At 36.8% G+C, this 19,900-nt stretch overlaps 2 protein-coding genes across 6 annotated transcripts in view; one reads left to right on the top strand and one right to left on the bottom strand.

The window, feature by feature from the left end:
* Positions 1–19,900, top strand: part of LOC126853088 (dedicator of cytokinesis protein 3) — a 44,459-nt gene that overhangs the window by 7,311 nt on the left and 17,248 nt on the right. For all 5 annotated transcript variants that reach the window (XM_050598518.1, XM_050598514.1, XM_050598515.1 and 2 more), the window contains exon 4: positions 373–521. In XM_050598518.1, the coding sequence (XP_050454475.1) occupies positions 373–521 (149 nt within the window). The remainder of the gene's footprint in view (positions 1–372; positions 522–19,900) is intronic.
* Positions 708–19,118, bottom strand: LOC126853110 (innexin inx3). Its single transcript, XM_050598570.1, has 5 exons — positions 18,565–19,118; positions 7,217–7,390; positions 4,576–5,000; positions 3,952–4,347; positions 708–3,797 (listed from the first exon to the last, which is right to left on the bottom strand). The coding sequence occupies exons 2-5, from the start codon at positions 7,377–7,379 to the stop codon at positions 3,591–3,593; spliced, it is 1,191 nt and encodes a 396-aa protein (XP_050454527.1). The 5' UTR covers positions 7,380–7,390; positions 18,565–19,118; the 3' UTR covers positions 708–3,590.

Genomic DNA, 19,900 nt, shown 5'->3' with positions numbered 1-19,900 from the left:
TTAAAGGGAATATTTTTGCCGTTATTAAAAATGTGATCGATGAGGAGAAAATTACGATGTTTCCCTTCTTAATTTCCTTCGTTCATTCTTCGTTATTCATTGTAAGTTTCTATCCATCATTTCCGAGATTTATATCCCGAAGTTGATAAAAGATCTCCAAGAGAAAATAATCTTCCTTCATTTGTACAATCTTCTCGATAATTAATATTTTCTTTTTATTAATTTTCTATATTTTTCACATTGCATAAAATTATGCAAAACATGCACATTATGGGAATTGATATTTCACATACATATCTTTTTTGAGAATATACGTTACACTTTTTTAATGATTCAAAATGTAATCGCATCTATCTTTCCTGTCTGTCGCAGGAGCGCGAGGAGTATAAATTCAACGCGTTGCGCAAAGTGATGCGAGAGTTGCTGGAATGGCGGCGGCAACTTTTGGCCGGCACCCTCACCACGGATCAGACGCGGGAATTGAAACTGCGAATAATCAATAAGGTGGATTGGGGGAATCGGTAAGTCAAGAAAAATTTCAACCAATTAACTCTCGCGCAACGCGATCCATTTGTTTGGCTGCAAGTTTGTCGTTTGAACAGCTTCAGCCACGTGGCTGAGGAAAGAGAAAAAGCTTCGAAAGGAATAGTTTTATGCTCTCGTGTGTGATTATATTCATACATGGAAAGTCGAATGATGGACCTCGCTGTTGGAAAGAATCTGATTTATTCTCTATCATTTTTCTTTCATATTTTAATTGCTACAACGACGTTGCACATATTGGCAGTCTTCCTCTCGTATCGAACGCGAGACGGGAGAGGTGTCTCGCTCCTCTTAAAGAATACGCTGATACGCTGACGCGTATCCTATAATATGGAAGGCACATTGCGAACAACTACTAAACCTATATAATTGTTTTCTCGCTTTCTCTCTCTCTTTCTCTCCCTCTCTCTCGTTCATCTTAAATGTCTACCTTAAGATATCACTCTGTGTGCGATTATCGATAATCTAATGGCTAAAAGGGAAGAATCATAGCGTTTAACTATTGTCGTTATACATAGCTATTGTCGGCAGCGTTTACAAATCGTCCTCGCGAACGCGGAAGGGGGAACAGAGGGAGGAGAGACATATCTGAACGTCGAGGGAAAGTTTCTATTGTCTTTGCTAACAGAAGAAGAATTACCGTGTATAATAATTAATTGCGAGAAGTAAAGTCTACGTACGGGATAGACGCGCGATTATAATATCGAGGACGATAATGCTTTTTTGCGAACGAATTGAAGCAATTCCAATTAAGGTTAATGAAGTACTTAATTATATCGTTAAGAAAGACGTATGAAGATCTTTTCATATCGTGAATTATGCAATAGTGAAATCCCATACATATCCCACTCTAAAAATTCTTCTTTATGTATTTCTCAAATTACGTAGCAAATCTTAAAAAATCGATCTTTCTTTATCTCTAATTTGATAAAAAATTATTTACTAATTAATTGTTCACTGTTCAAGAATATTAATTAATATATAACATTAATAATATTAATATATTAATATTAATATTAATTATATTCACATACACACACGACCGTTCTTTTAATCCACTTGCTTAATTGTTGGCGATCCTCTATGTGAATGCGGTCGCTCGCACGAATACCGCATATTATTCCCTCTTCTCCTTTTTCTTATATCAAATTACATCACTCATCTAATTCACGCTACAATCATTGCACCAGTCGCACAAAAATACTTATAACAAAATTGAAAAGAAAAAAAGAATGAGACATATGATGCGCGAACGCCCGTTCCTTCCGCCTGCTAAACTATGGATGTATTATTTAGTGTTTCTATTAGATCACTAGGCAGTGCACTGGTTATATATATATAGTGACAACTAATACATTGATCTTTTACGATGTCTTCGCAGTTAGTAATTGCGCGATATTGTTCTATTTGCGATATCCGGGACTTGCGTATTCGTTCTAATATCAAAATGAGTCGTTTCCTAAAAAATTTTTGGATAATCACTCGTGTGTGAGAATTCATATAACATATAATTGTTTGAAAAATTCATTGTTGAGCTAGATTTTTATATTCTATCGGTGTGTTTTTAAATTTTTATGCGATGTGACAAGATCGATAACGCACATTTCTCATCACGTAAGGAATAACGAACAATCTCCTATATTATTTCATGAAAAATATATATAATATATAATATATTGCCGCGCTTCTCTATTATAATCGATCGGCGGAGCGTTTATTACGTATCGCAAAAGCAAGTATCGAAAGAAAGTAATGCATAGCAGTGTATCGTAGCTTCGATGCTTGCTCTTTTCTTCTCTTCGATGATGCACAATAGGAATATTACATTCGTGATATAAAACAACAGTTAAGGAAAACTGTTATTAATACCACGTGTGTTATACTTTCCTTAAATTATCATCAAAATATATTGGCACTGATCTGGAATGAACAATTAATAATTAAAGATTCGATCTTACAACAAAGAAAGAGTTTTAGGCACCTGTTGCGACTTAACGATTATAAACAGTCACATGTGCTAATGTTTTATCGATTTGAGAGCATCGCGCATTATCGTCTACATTATATATTCGATAATCTAATATCGGTTCGTGCCGCTGCGGTCGGTGTAGGTACCAACGTATTCTTGATTCGGTCTTCTGATCGACGTGTCCCGATGCAATATCCTCGTTTTAATATTTAATTACGGTCTTCACCGTATTATTCAAGTGAAAATATTTCTAGGAAAATTAGAAATCTATTAATTAATGTAATGGACTCTCGTCGAAAAAATAATCAGCAAAATATGATTCATCGCGATTTTATGTGTCTTAACTTCGGTTTTGTGGTAAATGAAAATCTTTCGTAATGACTGTTGAATAGATAAAAAGCAATACTTCGCGTTGTGTTTTTCAAGTTCGATTTATATGAGCGGGTAACAACAATAACAGCATTAAATAAAAACCTCATAATGACCTCATTGGACAGATGCGTCGACAAAGACAGGAAGCTGCGATGAGGTGAACTCGCGTATATTTTTTACACGCGAATGACGCTGAAATTTTTATAAATGAAACTTTAGTCGGAAATAAATCGCGCAATAATCTTGTGAAGACTGAGAAATATAACTGAATAGAGAGAAAGACAAGGATCGGAGGGCATATGTCACAGTAATCCTCAGTACAGATTGGAAGATTCGTCAGGCATAAACGTCAAGAACCTCGTACTTTACGAGCGCGCAGTAATAAATGAAGTTTCCGTCGATAGAAGACAAGGACCAAAAGGTTCTTTAAGGCTCACTGCTTCGAGTTTACGAGCGTCACGTGATAGTAAGACCACGCCGGACATGAGCCTCGACGGGCGGCAGAAGGAGATGTCGAGGAGAGCGTCCGTCACGCGTTTTACGAGCATGGTAAGATACCCGACGACGCGGCACGAACCTATCTTTTTATTGGCATCGAGACAACGGCGGTACAGATACCGCCCTCGGTATTATCACAATACGGACAGAAGTAGAAGTGGGAGGGACGATGGAAAAAAGTCGAGTCGACGGGAGCCTCCTCTTGCATTTAGATCTCGGTGTCCTTTGCGTATTTCTCGATCTCTGGATATATCGGCGACATCTCGAGAGTGCTGGGCGCTGACGGTACCGACGTTGGCGATGCGCCGCTGCCGCTGCCAAACTGTAAACGGCGACACAACTCCTCTAGCACCTCATTGAACATCATGAGATTCATGTTTTGACCTAGTAGATGGAGCATTAGGAAGTCGCCGACCTGAAAAATTCATTTTTCTTAGATTTCAGGATAGAATATCACGAAAATTATAATTTTATTAGAGAAAAGGTTTTACCGAGGCCTTTCTTTCTGTAACGAATCAATTTTGTGTGTTTATTATCGACAATTTTTAACAATCGAAAAAATGTCCCACCTGAGTCTTTCGGATGAGCGCGCTGACCGTAGTCGGTGTACCGAACTTGAAGCGCTTCTTGAGGATCGTCTCGCGCGTGCTGGGCATCAACACTATGGCCATGCTGTACAGCATAGCCAAGCCGGACATGATAGCCAGGACGATAAACCAGAACCACAGGAATATGTAGATCTTCTCATTAAGAATATTGAGTGCTAATACGCAGAGCGCATCCAATTTCTGTATCGTGCCGGAGGCACCAAATTTGTGGAAGGTGCACTTGGTCACGCGCGGAAACACCTCGATCATCGGATCGGACCGCTGCTCCTGATTCATGTTGCTGAACTTGACTACGTCCATGCCATACGTAAGGAAAGCGCCGCCCAGGAAAGTATCCACGAAGAATATGTTACCGACCTAAAACGCAAACAATATTAATTTCATGTAAAGAGTTTAAGACGTAATCTTTTTTATTCGTGGAAATAATTTCTACTCATCTATGCGATAAAAACATTATAGAATATCCTATAATCCTATAATAATGAAATTAGAAATCAGACGTCTATATTCAAGATCGAAGTATAATTTCCGCTATGATATCATCTTAATATTCACTAGTGGTGAACTTGTTAGCGATATACTTACGGTATTGAGAAAGTTGAGGGCTTCGCAGAAAAAGTATCCGGCGGCGTAGCTGTTGTGTAGATGCAGGGTCTCGATGAGATACTGGACCAGTCTTTCGACCTTGGCCTGCCGCTCCTGCTTGGTCTCGACCATGGCACCTCTCATGCCCTCGGATATTATTCTGATCTTACCCTCTTCCCACTGCTTCCACATCCAGTGCGGCATGTAGAAGAGCACGCCTTGGAAGAACAGCATGAACGGCACCCATTGATAGTACGAGTGGAACCTCTTTTCGCCGACATCGACACCCAGACCCGGATGGGCCACGTGGGTAGACACAGGTTTCGCGTTGTTTGCCGGTAGCGTGAACGTGTACGTAATCCAGCAGAAAGTATTGATCACGTGGCCGGCTCCGCCAAGTTCCGATATACAGTTGATAGGATCGCCTGCGGAAATAGACAGATAATTAATCCATAAAATCGATGTTTTTTTTTCTGTTACATCTATAGGCTAATTGTAAGATTATTAAATTACAGATCTTTGTTTGTCAAAGAAACGAGATTTAAAGGTATATATGGATAATCGAAATATTGTTTTAAATTATGTTATCGAGTAAAAAATGTTTGGATCGAAATTGATTATTCTAATGACGAGATAAGAAACGACTGATTGTACGTGTGATTTATTTCGACAGTGAGAAAAGATAGGCGGTGATTTTTTCAAGCAAATGTCGTATATCTGCCTCGCGCAAACCTATCGTTTACCTTTCTTGCGCGAACGTCGTTACCGAAGTAATCTCTTGGATTTAACGCGTGCAACATGTGTTAATCCTATGCCATTAACGAACGTCGAAGAAGGTGTTATCGCGACGAAGATAACTTTTCACGTGTCACGTTACGCCGCAAACGAGCCGCTTCGCGGATGCTGCGCTGTCGTTCTAGACAATGACACTCGAAACTCCGAGAATCGAGTATCGTTCTCATTTAGCATCTTGAAGGAGCGCTCTTGAAACGCAATGAAGATGTTCCTTCCGATGTTGATACGAACAATGAATTCGCGTCACGTTCTGTCACATTTGCACAAATATATAGATAGTACGTGTGTTTCTTAATTAGGAGTATTTACTTGTACTTTTTTTTTTTTTCGATTCACTTCTGTTTAAAGTCATTGAAGTAATGAAATTAATTAATAAAACAACGATTCAAAGAACAAAGAAACTTATGAGGTGCGTCGATCCTGTTATTTTACACGTTAATATTTCTAAATTTTATAAGAATATATGTGGAAATATTATTTTTGATACAAAAAATTCGATATTTTACTTTTCGAGATGTGCTCATAAGAATTTTACATCTCATATAATTTTTAAAAACAAAAAATCCTACTGCTTTATAAAAAGTTCAACAAATATACATCGATATTTCGTGGAAAAATAAAAGAGAAAAATGAAAACGTCATTAAAATGAATATAGATCTAGCGTCTACGTTCCCCGAGATTTTTCTCGAGATCAAACCGACGGATATCACATGTGCTCGCTATATAATCGTGCTTCATATGTATACCAGATGTTTCACATGTCGATTATTGGCAATTAAATTATGCAACGATTCAACAGTGCGCGATGAACATAGATGATACATTATACTGAGATCATAATTGATTAGCCATTTATTTCTGATCACCCGGGAAATCTCATAATAAATTGAACGTTTAATTTCTTAAAAATTCTCATCAAACTTTCTCTCTTTTGTTATGTCCTTAATTTTTTAAAATTCTTGAAAAGTTAAGCGCCTAATTTTACGAATAAAATAAATTATTATTCCCTTGTATTCTATTTAATTAATTTTAATTATTATCTCGTGTATTCTATTTAATTAATTTCTTCACAATGTCATATAATTAACGCATAATTTCTTTATCGTTGTGAGCTCAGAGATACACATTGCGCAAGATAAATCGATTCAACGAAAAATGTAAACGCTTTCCTACAATTACAGATGATTATTTATTGCATAATCACTGCTTCGCCCTACGCTCATTAATCATATCGTGCAAGAGCGGCCTCGATTCACTCGACAATCGTAGCCGAGAAACGGGTATACGAGTAGCGTGTTATGATTATAAAGCGCGAACGCGGCTTCTTCTAATCAGCCGCGCTGTTAAATCTATCGCATGTCGCGCGGTGCTAAAAAAAGCGTTAAAAAAAATCATAATATTAGGTGTTTGAAATATATGAAGACCTCGTGTACGATGTAAGCGTACAACTCCGAGTGTACTCCAAAGTGTCTCGTCTCTGTTCAAGACCGATTGCATTGACTTATGCAATTGATCCTTAACCCTGCAATAATCCGGCACGCCCGGTAGATTAAATGATTCCTGCGCAGTTTATTTTTAAACGCATTCTCTGCATCTCAGAATGCCTCTTTTTCTCTCGTTATCTTCAAGTATTATAATTAAAATATATTAAGTGCTCCTTTCAAGTATATATTAATACAAAAACACGTATTCACTTCGTTCCTGAAGACTCTACTGTGTCAACGGTAGAACTCAGAACGCAATAGATTTTCTCAATCGTGTTCCTAGAAGTCTTTCGGAATCTCTCTTAGGAAAATTCTTCGAGAAAATATGAAGTGCATATTGAATATAAATATATGTGTTTACCTATCAAGTTATTGGCGGTGACGATGATGCAACAGAGAAACAGAATGGCCGACGTGATCCTGTAATGCATCCTGAAAACCATGTTGTCGATGATGGCCTTGTCAATCAGATACCGCACCTTGACAAAGCCGGCGACCGCCGAGACTAAGCCGAACACCGCCATTTTCGTTTATTCTGCAAGAAAAAAAAAGACATGTTACTTCTTTTTTGTCGTCGTGTCGATAATTCGTCTTCGATAGCGCGTTATTTTTTGAGCAAATCAATGATTTAAAAACAGTTATTAGTCAAAAAATAATAATCAGAATATTCCGAGTTTTAACTAGGCATAAACTAATTATCGTTTACTGATATATACGTTTGGTCTATTTTTGCATATTTTTTTTCTCAGAAATTTTTTTTTACAGCACCGGCTCTAAAACATAAAAAATTATCTAGATTCTTATTAATGGCTAGTCATTTAAACAGGTTTTTATCTAAATGGAATTTTGTATTCAAATCATTATAGAATTACTAATACAGTAAGTTCTGATAGTACAACCTGGCTAGTTTCTGATCTTGTCTGATCAGTTTTTCTATTCAGATTTTTATCACGTACGGCTCTTACGGTACAGATGAACGTTAAATTGTCAAAAAGATTTACAAACGATACGGACTGTCTCTCCGTTTAACAAACCATCAGATTAGCGTTACCGTATACGCGTAATGAAAGCCTCGTAGCTGATGAATCGCGATTGGGAGCGCTGTTTTATTGAGTCAAACGACAGCAAAGAGAAGAGAAGTCCGTCCACACATTAGCATTCTTATCGTACAGGCAGTAATTTATAATGCTCAGTCGCACGAACGTGTTGCCTGGAAGAGAGAAAAAGAGAAAGAGACCGAGGTTGAGCTTCGAATTCTCCGCCGATTGTATATACGTGTCGTATCTAGATTAGATCCTGATTAATTTAGCATAGACTCCAGTAGTAAACAGGACTACATTCTCTGCCAGAGCCGATCATCAATCTTATCTTGATCTTCTCAATCTTCGATTGCGTTGTTTGTGAAATCAATTGAATTTCGCGAGAGTTAAGAAGAAGCGATCGACTTCGGATCTCAAATATATAATGGATTAGAAGAATGTAATTAATAGCGACGCGATCGAGAGGGGATAGTCGTTTAATTACAAAATTAATATATAATTTAGAATCTAGACTTTGTGTAATTCCACACATTGTTTTCTTACTAAATATTTTTGTTTAAAATCGTGTTGAAAAATTCCGAATTTTTTTGAGATAAGAATTTAAGAGAGAAAGAGATTTAAAGATCAGCAATTTTAATTTTTTATTTTTACGAAACGAACGCTCTCTTCGCTCTAACATTCTCATTTTTATCCTTCGAGGCGTCCTCGTCAGCGAACAAAAGCGAAAACGTTTCGCCGCGCTTTTATTCAGCAACATCGTCGCGGGATGACAATTCGCGTTTTCCCCAGTCCTTTCGAAAATCCATGGAACCCTCGGCAAGAAGGATACCCGGCCCTTTTACGATGTATTCGACATCGCGCGAGGCCGGAAGTGGCAGATGTGTGTATATGGAGATCAATATATATATATATATATATATATATATATATATATATATATATACACACATATAGAGAGGGAAGAAAGTACGTCCCTACATATAAAGCTCGCGCACATCTCGACCCGTGGATTGTTCTCGTCGGGAAACAAAGCCGACGCGACCCCTCAGTTTCGTCGTCGTCGTTGAGTTTCGACGGTACCGACACGTGCTCGGAGAACCTGAAAGCGGAGATTTTTGCAGAAAGTTATATAAGCTAATAGAAACTAAATGTCTCCCGATTTTAAAAGTCCGTCTCGTCTAGATTTTTAACTGTTTAGATTTTATTTCGCATGCAATTTCTTCTTTTAATTTGTCTAATCTTCGAATTGTCATTATCTGTCATACGACTTGTCAGAAATCTAAACGCGCTAGTTTTTAAATAAAAGGACAATAAAAAAGTTTAAAAATATTCTTTTTTTATCATTTCCTTAGAGAAACAAGATTAAAACATGCGCGGAAACAGTTTGCGTTTCATTCTCGAGATATTATGGCTTTGTGGGGCTCTGTGTATTTCGAGCTTTTCAGTGTAATCGCGTGCGATAATAATTAATCGCGTAAATGCCTGGCCTATTTGTGTTAATCTTCGCGCATCTAGAGAACTCACTCGTCATTTTGTGGTTACGGAAAATATTATATTCATTATCGCGTTAACGCGTGACGTAATTATTAATGTTATAAAAAGATAGATAAAAAGTATAATAAATGTATCTGTGATACTATATAGTTAATTAAGAATCGCGAATAATTACAAAGGAGATTGTACAATTATCTAAAAATAAAATATAGATAGTCTATAATTTAAAAAATTGTATAGAGCTTTTTGGAATATTTATTCCAGTTATATTTGACTGCTATCTTTATAATTTTGCATACTCAGAAGTTTAAAAAATTGAGGATAAAAATCTCGTCATTCGCATCATGACATTCGTTTCTCTTTATAAAAGCAACGTGTTTTTCCCAATTATACGCAGAATATTTTTAGCTTGATATAAAATTCAAGGACGAATTATAACTGCATTGCAGTTGGCCGGCCGTCGACGGAATTTTATTACTTAATAAATTGAAGAGACAAGCAGGGGACGCGTGCCGCTGTACGAGAGGTCGATATGAGAACGAGAATCGCATGTGTCATATAATATAGGGTACTTGATACAATTATTGATATAATAGAAAAAGAGAGATAATATATACAGACAATATGAGAGATGAGAGAGAAAAAGAGAGTTGTAAGAAAAAAATGAAATAAGAAAAATGAAATATATAAAACGATGTGTTTAAAAATGTTCAAAAATTCTCGCCTTCATCATTCCTTCACCACGCGTCTTGAAACGCTCGTGGCGAAGGAACCCAGCAAGTTAAACCAGTTGGCTGCTGCTGGTTTCTCGGATGGACGAAAGTGGGGTGCGTGAGTGAACGATGACGGCGACGGCGACGACAACCACAACGACGAGAGAGGCCGATACCCTTTATATATGCGTTCTCGCCTTGCTTAATCGCATTTCTCAAATACGCGACATTCAATTTGAAACGCATTCAATTCGATATTAGTCGTCATTTCATAGACTTATGCAATTCTAACGAACTGCTTTGCCTGCCATATTGTAAATTAAAAATAATTAACAATTATTTAGCTTTCTCATATATTTCGTTAGCTCATTAGCTTCTCCCTCTTCTTTCAAAAAAATTTTGATTATTATAAACAATTTTGCTTCTATTTTTTACTGTACACTCCATTTTTTTTTTACGAATTATCGAATTATGAGAAATATATGTCACTGCCTAAGTAACAGCCATAAAACGTTTTGACTACGCGTTTCTCTCTAGTTAGAACACGATTTTACGGCGTTGCGCAATCGTACGTACCGAGGTAAAAAAAGATTTATGTCCTATTGGTCGCGGTAATAAATCCGCCATGAGCGCAGAGCGGATTTTTATCGTCATCGCCGTTTTTATTGGCGTCGAGAATTTTGATTATTATTAATCGAATTCCTATGAAAATATTCAACTTGAAAAAAAAATGTCAGAATGCATTATTTTAAAAAAAGAGTAAAATTATGATGTATTATTTATGATTAGTTGTAATTATAAAAGATTATGTTACTATATATTTATGTCGTCCATATATAATTCAACTGACGATTTGAAGCCGCGTTAAACGAGGGCGTCAAATGTTGCTCGAAAATAAACGCGTAAAAAAAGAGGAATCCCGCGGGACGATACGGTAGTTTGCGAAGGGTTTTCTTTTCATGATCACCGCCGCGGCTCTCGATCTCGTACGAATTCTCCATATCGGATTACGAATGCAGAAAACAGGTTTGAGGATGCAAGTCCGGCCCCGATAAAGACCGGAGGAGTCGTTAATATGATCGAGAAAAATGGAGACTTGAAGGGATGCTTTGTTCGTGACGTATCCTGGACAGCTCGGTTTTGTCCGCGTTTTAAGTGCGAAGTGAGAGAGAAGAAACAGGTGGAAATAGATAATAAGAGACTCACCTGTCTCTAAACAGATGTATCTTCTATCACTCTTGCATGAGAAAAAATACTAATATTAAATATGCACAAATATAAATACTATGCACACGCTTTTAATATGCGATTAATATAATTTCTGATTAATATATCAAATATTAATTAGTAAAGAAAAGAGAAATTATCGAATTTCGTCGTTATTTGAAGTCAAATCCAAATCAGAATTTTATTTAATTACTTGCCTCTCGTTATTTCGGAATTTCTAATATTAATTTTTGTTAATTTCTAGAATATATTCCAAAAGTTATAAAAAATAATTTAAAAGAGATATAAAATTATTTATTTATTCGCGTTCAATAATGAGATATAAAATACTCGTAAACTTACTTTTTACGATGTTAAACGTATTTACGAGCATTTGATGACGACAGACGAATGTATAATGAATAAGCAATCGAATATCGAAAGATTCCTCTCAGAGAGAATTGAAAAAAAAAAACCGCAAATCCGCGGCTTTACGGAACGAGATATATGAAAACCGGAATTCTATCGATTCAACAGTTAACAAGTAATAGAGTGAGATTTACGGGCACTGGTTGCGCCGCGTGATATAGGAACTAGAACGATTTGTAGGTCGAAGCGCGCCGATTGTGGTCGTAATGACATTTACGTATATACGGACTAATATCAGAGTTGCCAATAGTGCATCGAACGTGTTGCTTAAACAGACTATGATTTATGTATTCCGAGCGTTATTATCGATAGGAATGATTTGCGTTGGAAATGTGGATACGAGATTCGAATGTCATTAGAGATTCGCGGCGTAAATCGATTCAATATTAGCTCAATGATATTCGCATCAATTCGATATTCGTATTATGCAATATGTAACATAATAATACATTTATTGTTAGTATTGCAGTATTAAATGTCTCGTTAATGATATCTTGCTATTGCATGATTATCGCAACAATGTCATAATCGTAATGAAGAATCAGATAATATCTACAAATTTATTATAAAATTATATTAATGAATTTGTAGAGGTATTTATAACAGCGTGCATTTTTCATATCATATTATCGTAATGAAAAATGAAAATGACGTCCTGGTTTTGTGCTTGAATAATGTTTCGCTGAGAAAGCATGCGTCAAGAAAGGCTTTTCTCAGAACTCAAGCAAGTTGAAAACTTTTCTCTGGAGTATGAATCACATTCTATCCTGAATACGACTGGAATTTTATACAAGTTACCGTGAAAGAGAGAGCGTAAAATATTAAAGTAATTATTTTTCTTTTCCTCAAAATTTATATTTCCAAACATTCGCCATCTCTTCAAATATTTCTTTCACACAACGATTAATCAATGGAGTACAAAAAGTATTTTGCCAAAGTTAATCTCGCGTGCTAAATATATATTAAATTAATATCTTTTTCAAGCAGAGCAATGTATAGTTTCAGATCACATGTATAAATTAATAACACGCTGTGGATAAACAGTGACCATCGATAGTAAACAAATAAACCGTAAATTATTGTATCAACGATCATTCACCGCGATTAATACAAGTTTTATAATCGCGATCCGAGTAATTGTATATGACTACTCACGGAGTCATATACCGCTTTTACTGACGGTTATTCAGGTGCGGCGATCCCGCGAAAGTATCAGCTGTCCGCACGTACTGGGTGTGTCAAATCGAGTTTGTTCGATGCTCCGCGTGTCTCTTTGTACTTGCATTTGTGCATAAAAAAGTAATAAGTAGGATACCAATATTTTGACAGAAAATTTTTCATTACCTTAAAAATATCGTAATAAAAATATTTATAGATGATAAAAAATTTTATACTTTTTTGAAAATTGCTAGTATAAGAAAGTTAGAATATTTTTAATGATTGGATGATTATATAAAAAGATTTATATAAAAAGAATTATTTTCACGATGCATTCTGCGATCAATTTACGATTATTAGGATATTTAACTGTGAAAAAATTGAAAGATTATGTCACTCTTACTATTTTCTGCAAAAATCTCGTGGCACTTGTGTGTACGAAACAAAACTCGCGGAATTTATGGATGATACGTGCAATTTCTTCATATTACGTCGGAATTCATATTGCGTGCGAGGTGTACTCGGCCAATGCTTTATTAGGAATTTGCCGAGTAACGAGCGAGCGATGATTATTCCTTTGCACTCGCACATCAAATGCTCTCTGCAAGTGCGCTTTCATAAATCAACACAATCATTTCGCCACATATCGAGATATGTTACTGATAGAAACATGATACGTTTTCTAGGAATATTACACTAGTAGCAAAAGCAATTTATCCTTTGATAAATCGCGAAAAAAGTTTAATATATATATTTAAATCTGTTAATTTTGTAAAGAATATATATATATATATATATATATATATATATCTTTTTTTAAGAAGAAATAAGTGTACCTGATATTATCCTTCAGCGAGAATTTATATATACGAGTCATTTAATTTGACAATCATATCTAATTTGACACTAAAATCGATTATCAATTCAATTTTACAATCTATTATGTCAAATTCTCGTGTTAAATTATTCAAAAAAATTTGGAATAACGTGGCGTTTGCGTGCAGCGGTTCAATTACCGCACCTCGACGGATCGAACACGTTGAATTAAATGATCCTTTTTTCTATCCCGTGTTGCACCAGACACGCGTGACATGCGCGCGAACAGCTTTTCTCTTGTTCGTTCGAAAGGACGAGCCGCTCGTTGGCAAGAATGGAAAGGAGATTTACAGTTATGATGTCTTATGCTGTATTCCGCGCACTCATTTTATCTGCTTTGAAGTCTTCCGGTGAACATAGCATTGAAATGACGAATAATGGATTGGAATAAAATTTTCAATGCTTTTCCTTCGAGTCGACTTGGTTGAAAACTAGAAACCTCCGCTTCCATAATTTATATATTAAATTATATTTTACGCTTAATTAATTTATTTTAAGAGTTGCGTGCTATGAAATTTGCTTTCATCATTAATAATTAATTTCAAACAATCACAGATAATTAATCGACAAAATCAAAAATTTAATACAAGAATTAATGAAGAGCAAACATTTTATCGATATTTCAATTTTCATTACGATCACTTTTTATTCAAAACATATATGTCATCGAATTCGAACATGTCGTGTGTCGACAAAGAGACTCTCGATCAAAATTTTCATAAACCACTCGATATATCCATGTATCTTTCTCTCATTTCTCGAAACTTTAGAAGAATTCAAATGCACTTGCCCGTATCTCGCTCGTTCACGATCTTGGCTTTTTTCGGCCGAAGTCCTCTCAAATGCTAAGCTTTTGAAATTTACAGGAGCGTTAAAAATCGCTCAAAGTTACCGTAGTATGGATCGCGTGTGAGAAAATACGATCGCGCATTTATCTTATCGATTTTCGGATCAGCGTTTAATGAGCGAGTAGATCGATCTTACTGTAATAAATCGCGGCGGCACATGTACAGTTGTGATCGCATCGAATGATAGCGCGTGCGATGTGAGTGAAGGGTACTTTATTCGCCTCGTCTCGCGAGCTCGTCGGGTGAAAGGCGATAACTTGCGATATTCGCGAAATACCATACATTTTCCGTTTCGCTCGCGAACGCCCGAGTTTTTCGCGAAACGGTCCATGGATTTTTCGCGACGAGGTTGTCAACGACGAAGATTACGGCGTCGTGTCGCGATAATTGCGCGAGCTGCTCGACGAATGGGGAACGAGGTCGTAGAAATTACGTTAATTATTGCGTAGCCGAATTGTTCCTATTCCAGTTATATATTATGTAACGGACATGCGACAGATCGCGCGAGATTTCGTCTTTCATTACGATATGTTGAACCAGTAAATATGAATTGATATTTCCTTTTTTACAATACAATATCAAGTACGAAATAATTTAATTCATCGTTTCATTTAATATATTATCAGACAATTATTAGACTAAATTATTAGACAATTAATATTCTTTTTGTTATAAGATTTCCTCTCATAATTAATTGTATAGAATTTTAAAATTATTTGATTATATTTCTTATCGTCTAATATTTTCACACGAGATTATTATCGATGTATCAATTAAAGATTAGCGTGTTTCCTGAAATACTTTGTATATGTATATAACTTGGATACGCGAATATTATTTTATACATCGATAAATGTTATCATGTTAACATTCCGACATATAATAATATGAACATAAACATTACGCGTTTTTACGATCGATAGACTCGTTCGTCGATTCGCGATCGAAAAATAGGAAAAATAACTGAAGATGATATTTCAAGAAGGACGTTAATAGTTCGCCTCACGCGTCGTGAGACCGTGGGAAGAGAGATGACAGCGATATAATAATGATGATGAGACGAGTACAACAACGATGCTGACAATCGTTATCTCGCCTTTATAACATGTATGACAAATAGATAATATATTTATCAAAAGACCATAAGTGCAACCACATTATAATGTCATGCAATATTTTAATTATAATTGAATATCATAGATTTAGATATTTTTAATTAAATTTCTTATTATTTTACTTTATATTTTAAATTAATTTCTCACCCGCCAATTGTTCCTATTTTTCATACTCATGTATCTTTGTAGGCATTGTTATGAAAGATTTTTATCAATTAATTACCGACGAGTTTTAAGAGAGTCAATAGGAAATCACAAGACAAAACGCACACACAATATTCATCTTGATTTGCGACGCAGAAAGAATGGTTCATTCTTAATAATCACAATTCTTTCAAGGGCCTTGGAAGTGACGGCTGTTGAGAAATCGACCGTAGAGGTAATCTTTAGACCGCAGATGTCGAGAAATCGACGATAGAGGTGGTTTCTCAAGTATGTGCAAGTGTTGAAAGATCGCAGACCATTGTTTTCTCACGGCCAGTTGTACCAACATCGTTTAGCGTTCTGGCAATTTAATTTTCATTCTCTGCTTATATAATTACGCAACAACGTTAATTCTGCATTAATTATTTCACACTGTCAAGAGCAGCTTAAAAAAATAATTCGCTAAAATGTCACGCATCGATATAATCGTTCAAATCTCAATCAGGGACGGCTGAAAAGATTTTGCTCTATTATTTAATTATTATTTATTATAAAACGATTGTCATATATGAAAAGTTAAACCCTCCATAATGATACTGCTTTTCCGACTCGCAAGATATTCCTCTCTCCGTGGAACGCCCACTCCTTTACAGTATTTGTAAGGTCGCTTCTAACGCAGATAGGCGGATGATTCTAACGCACGAAACACGCGGAGGCGGCGAGATAATGCTATGCGTGGACCCCCTCGCGTGCATGGAAACGCAAGATCCTCGGTCCTTTATCTCGTCGGTTTTATCGTTGCCCGGGAAACTGAGAAACGCTCCTATCTCACCGAAACGAGTTCGTACTATAGAAAAAAAAAAAAGAAAAGAAAACGAACGTGGAAAATTTCGAACGTATTCACGCGAAGCGTGACACACATCCCTCGATATCTAATGAAACATGAAACTACAGATAAAATAAGGTTGTATGGAAACACGAGAAATGATAGATAAACGTTTACTTATGTATGATATCCTACCATCATGACGTAAAAATTTATCAACGCCACTGTTAATTCTCTAATATTTTAGAAAATTATCTAGTATTAAATATTTTATTCTAATTTTTTTTTAATGAAAAATTAATTTTGCCTCGTGATATTTCAGAGAACTCTCGATATATGTAATTGTTTTCAATATCATTATAAAGAATTTGTTTTTAATTTGTATTTCATTGTCGGTTCTTTCTATCTTGTGTGTTATTATATTATATCTAAAGTATCTTATCTTTTTTTTTTCTGTATTTATGTGACATGTCCATTCATGTGAGGGCGGTTCGATCTATCAAATGTATATGTGTCGTCGATTTTTTTGTTCTTTTTTTTTCATGTCAATCGTGCTCGTGAGCACGAGCCGTTCTCGCTCGAGCGGAACACGAGTAGCCGCGTTTCGAGAAAGGGCCGGGAAACCGTTGACGCTTTCTCTTCTACGTCAAAGTTGGGATGCCGACCGTTTAGGGACGACCTCCAGACCTGCCGATTCCCAGAAAGAATCCAACCTCCATTTTCCCCTCCCCAAAACAAAGGCATCTGAGTCAAAGTCTGACCTGTCCTGCATTCTTGGTCAAGCCAAGACATTTTCAGTGTCGAGAAAATTAAACATAAAAAATGTTCCTTGCTAAGAAATAAATATTTCTATATAATGATAATAAATAATTTCATAAATTTTATATACATATTATACCTAATAATTTTTATCGCATGTAAATAGCATGTATCGCAAAATATATTTGATAATATTGGAACTTGAAAATTTACAGACAAGTAAAAAATATATTCATTGTCGTGTAAAAAAGGACAGAGAGAAATAAAAATATGTTTTATTAAAGGACGCGTATATAAAAGATGTATTTTTTAACGCGTGCGATTGTACTATGTCAGAGGAATTGTAACTGCCGTTGATTAAACACAATAATGAAACAATGTTTTTGGAACGAGAGTTTGTATCTAGTAACTCAGTGCATTTCATTACGAAGGTAGCAGGAATTTGTGGAGTGAAAGAGAGGATTACTCATTCGAGGCTTGTGCGAGCGGTCGGCTGGCTTGGACGACCGTTTCAACCTTTTCTAGCTTAAGCCGACTGCTTTGCCAATTGAGGTCGATTAAGCGTGGTCCCCGGAGAACAACGCACGTTTCTCTCTTTTGAATTCAAGCTATATTCATAGAAACTGTTTGTTGAAGAGCGATACGCTATACAGATTCAGAATAGACGCGAATTGTGATCGGTCCTATTACTCGCAATTTTTTTTTTTCCCCAAAAACTTGACATAATTTCAACGAATACAAATTCTGATTAATGGATTTTATACTCTCGCATCGATCGATCGCCGCGAATAAACACGAGGATCGCGTTCGCGTGATCTTGCGGAATTCGATCGATCTTCAGTCTGCGAAATTCACGCCGTGGACTTTGACAGCAACAAGATCCGATGCACTGCGCGTTGCGTCATTGCTTTATTCACGCATCTATCTCTCCATCGGAAATTCACGCGACCGTTTTCGATCCCGCAAATCCCACGTGCGAGAGGAAAAGATCACGTTTCTCAAATTCAACCCTCCTCCTTTCGGTTCAATTCTCTTAAATATCGATCGCGCGATCGACAAAAACCACCTGACACTCTTTGATAATCTGCTCTTTCACAATACCTTCTGCTCTCGCACTGCTGGCGCACAATGCCGATTTCCCTGCCCTTCGAAGGGAGAAGACTCGAGAAGCTTGCCGTTGACTGCTGCAACTACCACCACCGAACTGTGTGTCTCTCGGCTCGATTCGGGGCCCGTGTCCGGCGCCGGAGATCCGGAGACTGCGCGTAGGAACCGACGCGCCGATTCGGTCAAAGAGATCGGCGACCGCCTCCTCTTCTCGCTCTTCTGCTCGAGAAGAGTGAGATCGCTCCCGATCACGAGCGATCGCTTCCTTTGTTTCCTGCTCGTTTCTCTTTTTTTGTTTTTCCTCTTCAAGGACGAAGCGCGCGCGAAAGAAAGAAGACGCGCACTGGAATTTGGACGGAGAAGAGAGAGAGAGATACACACATACACACACACGTGACGTACGAAATCGAAGCGATCTCCCGAATCCTGACGCTCTTTCTTTCTCTCTCTCTCTCTCTCTCTTTCCTTTCTCGTCTCTGTGACGTGAAAACGCAACGATCCTCGACGGTATATGAAATACGTATAACACCGACTGGGCCCGGCGAGCGACTGACTCGAGCGGCGAGGGTGAGGGACTCGCTCGGGGCCCCACCATACTTGCCCGTCCGCGAGTCTGGCGGTGAGGTACGGAGTAGTGGAAGAAGAAGAAGAAGAAGAAGAGGAGGTTGCCAGGTGCGTAAGGCAACCGCTCGCGAATTTCCGCGTCGAAGTGTCTTTTGCGCGAAACAATTTCGTGAATGACGCGAGTTGCATGGCGACTGAAAAATGTACTTTATTTCGTTAATAAAGATTGATAACGTGTAATAATTCGATATATATATATCTGAGCGAATAAACGCAATTTTTCTGAAACCATGAAGATGTTAACGTGTATTTTTTTTTATATTTTATTTTTTGTTAGTCGAAATTATGACGGTAATGTGTAGCAGCAGCTGTGGATGTGGTAGATATTATTGAAACAAATTTGAAAGCGCTAGAATTTGCATACATTATGCAGGTAGAGCAGTCACGAATGATATACGTTAACATAAATTGTGGAAAATGCAACTGCGAGGAGATGCGCCCGCTCGATAATCGCCTTCCCACCGCTTCGAAATAATCCGTCCCGCTGCGCTTCCTTGCCTCTTTCTTCCTTTTTTTGCTACTGAAAAATTCAGCGAGGCGCGAAGTAACTCGTCAACGTTAGTTTTTCTATTTTCTTCTCTTATTTTCTATCCAAAAAGAAGTGAAAAAGATATATCACAATATATTTATATAACTAAAATTTAAAAATCACAGTCTTTATTCCTCGCTATTTATCATATAACTACTTAAGATAGATTTACGTTAT

This window comes from Cataglyphis hispanica, chromosome 11 (genome assembly GCF_021464435.1).
Source record: "Cataglyphis hispanica isolate Lineage 1 chromosome 11, ULB_Chis1_1.0, whole genome shotgun sequence".
Lineage (NCBI taxonomy): Eukaryota > Metazoa > Arthropoda > Insecta > Hymenoptera > Formicidae > Cataglyphis > Cataglyphis hispanica.
This window is presented reverse-complemented; position numbering and strand designations above follow the sequence as displayed.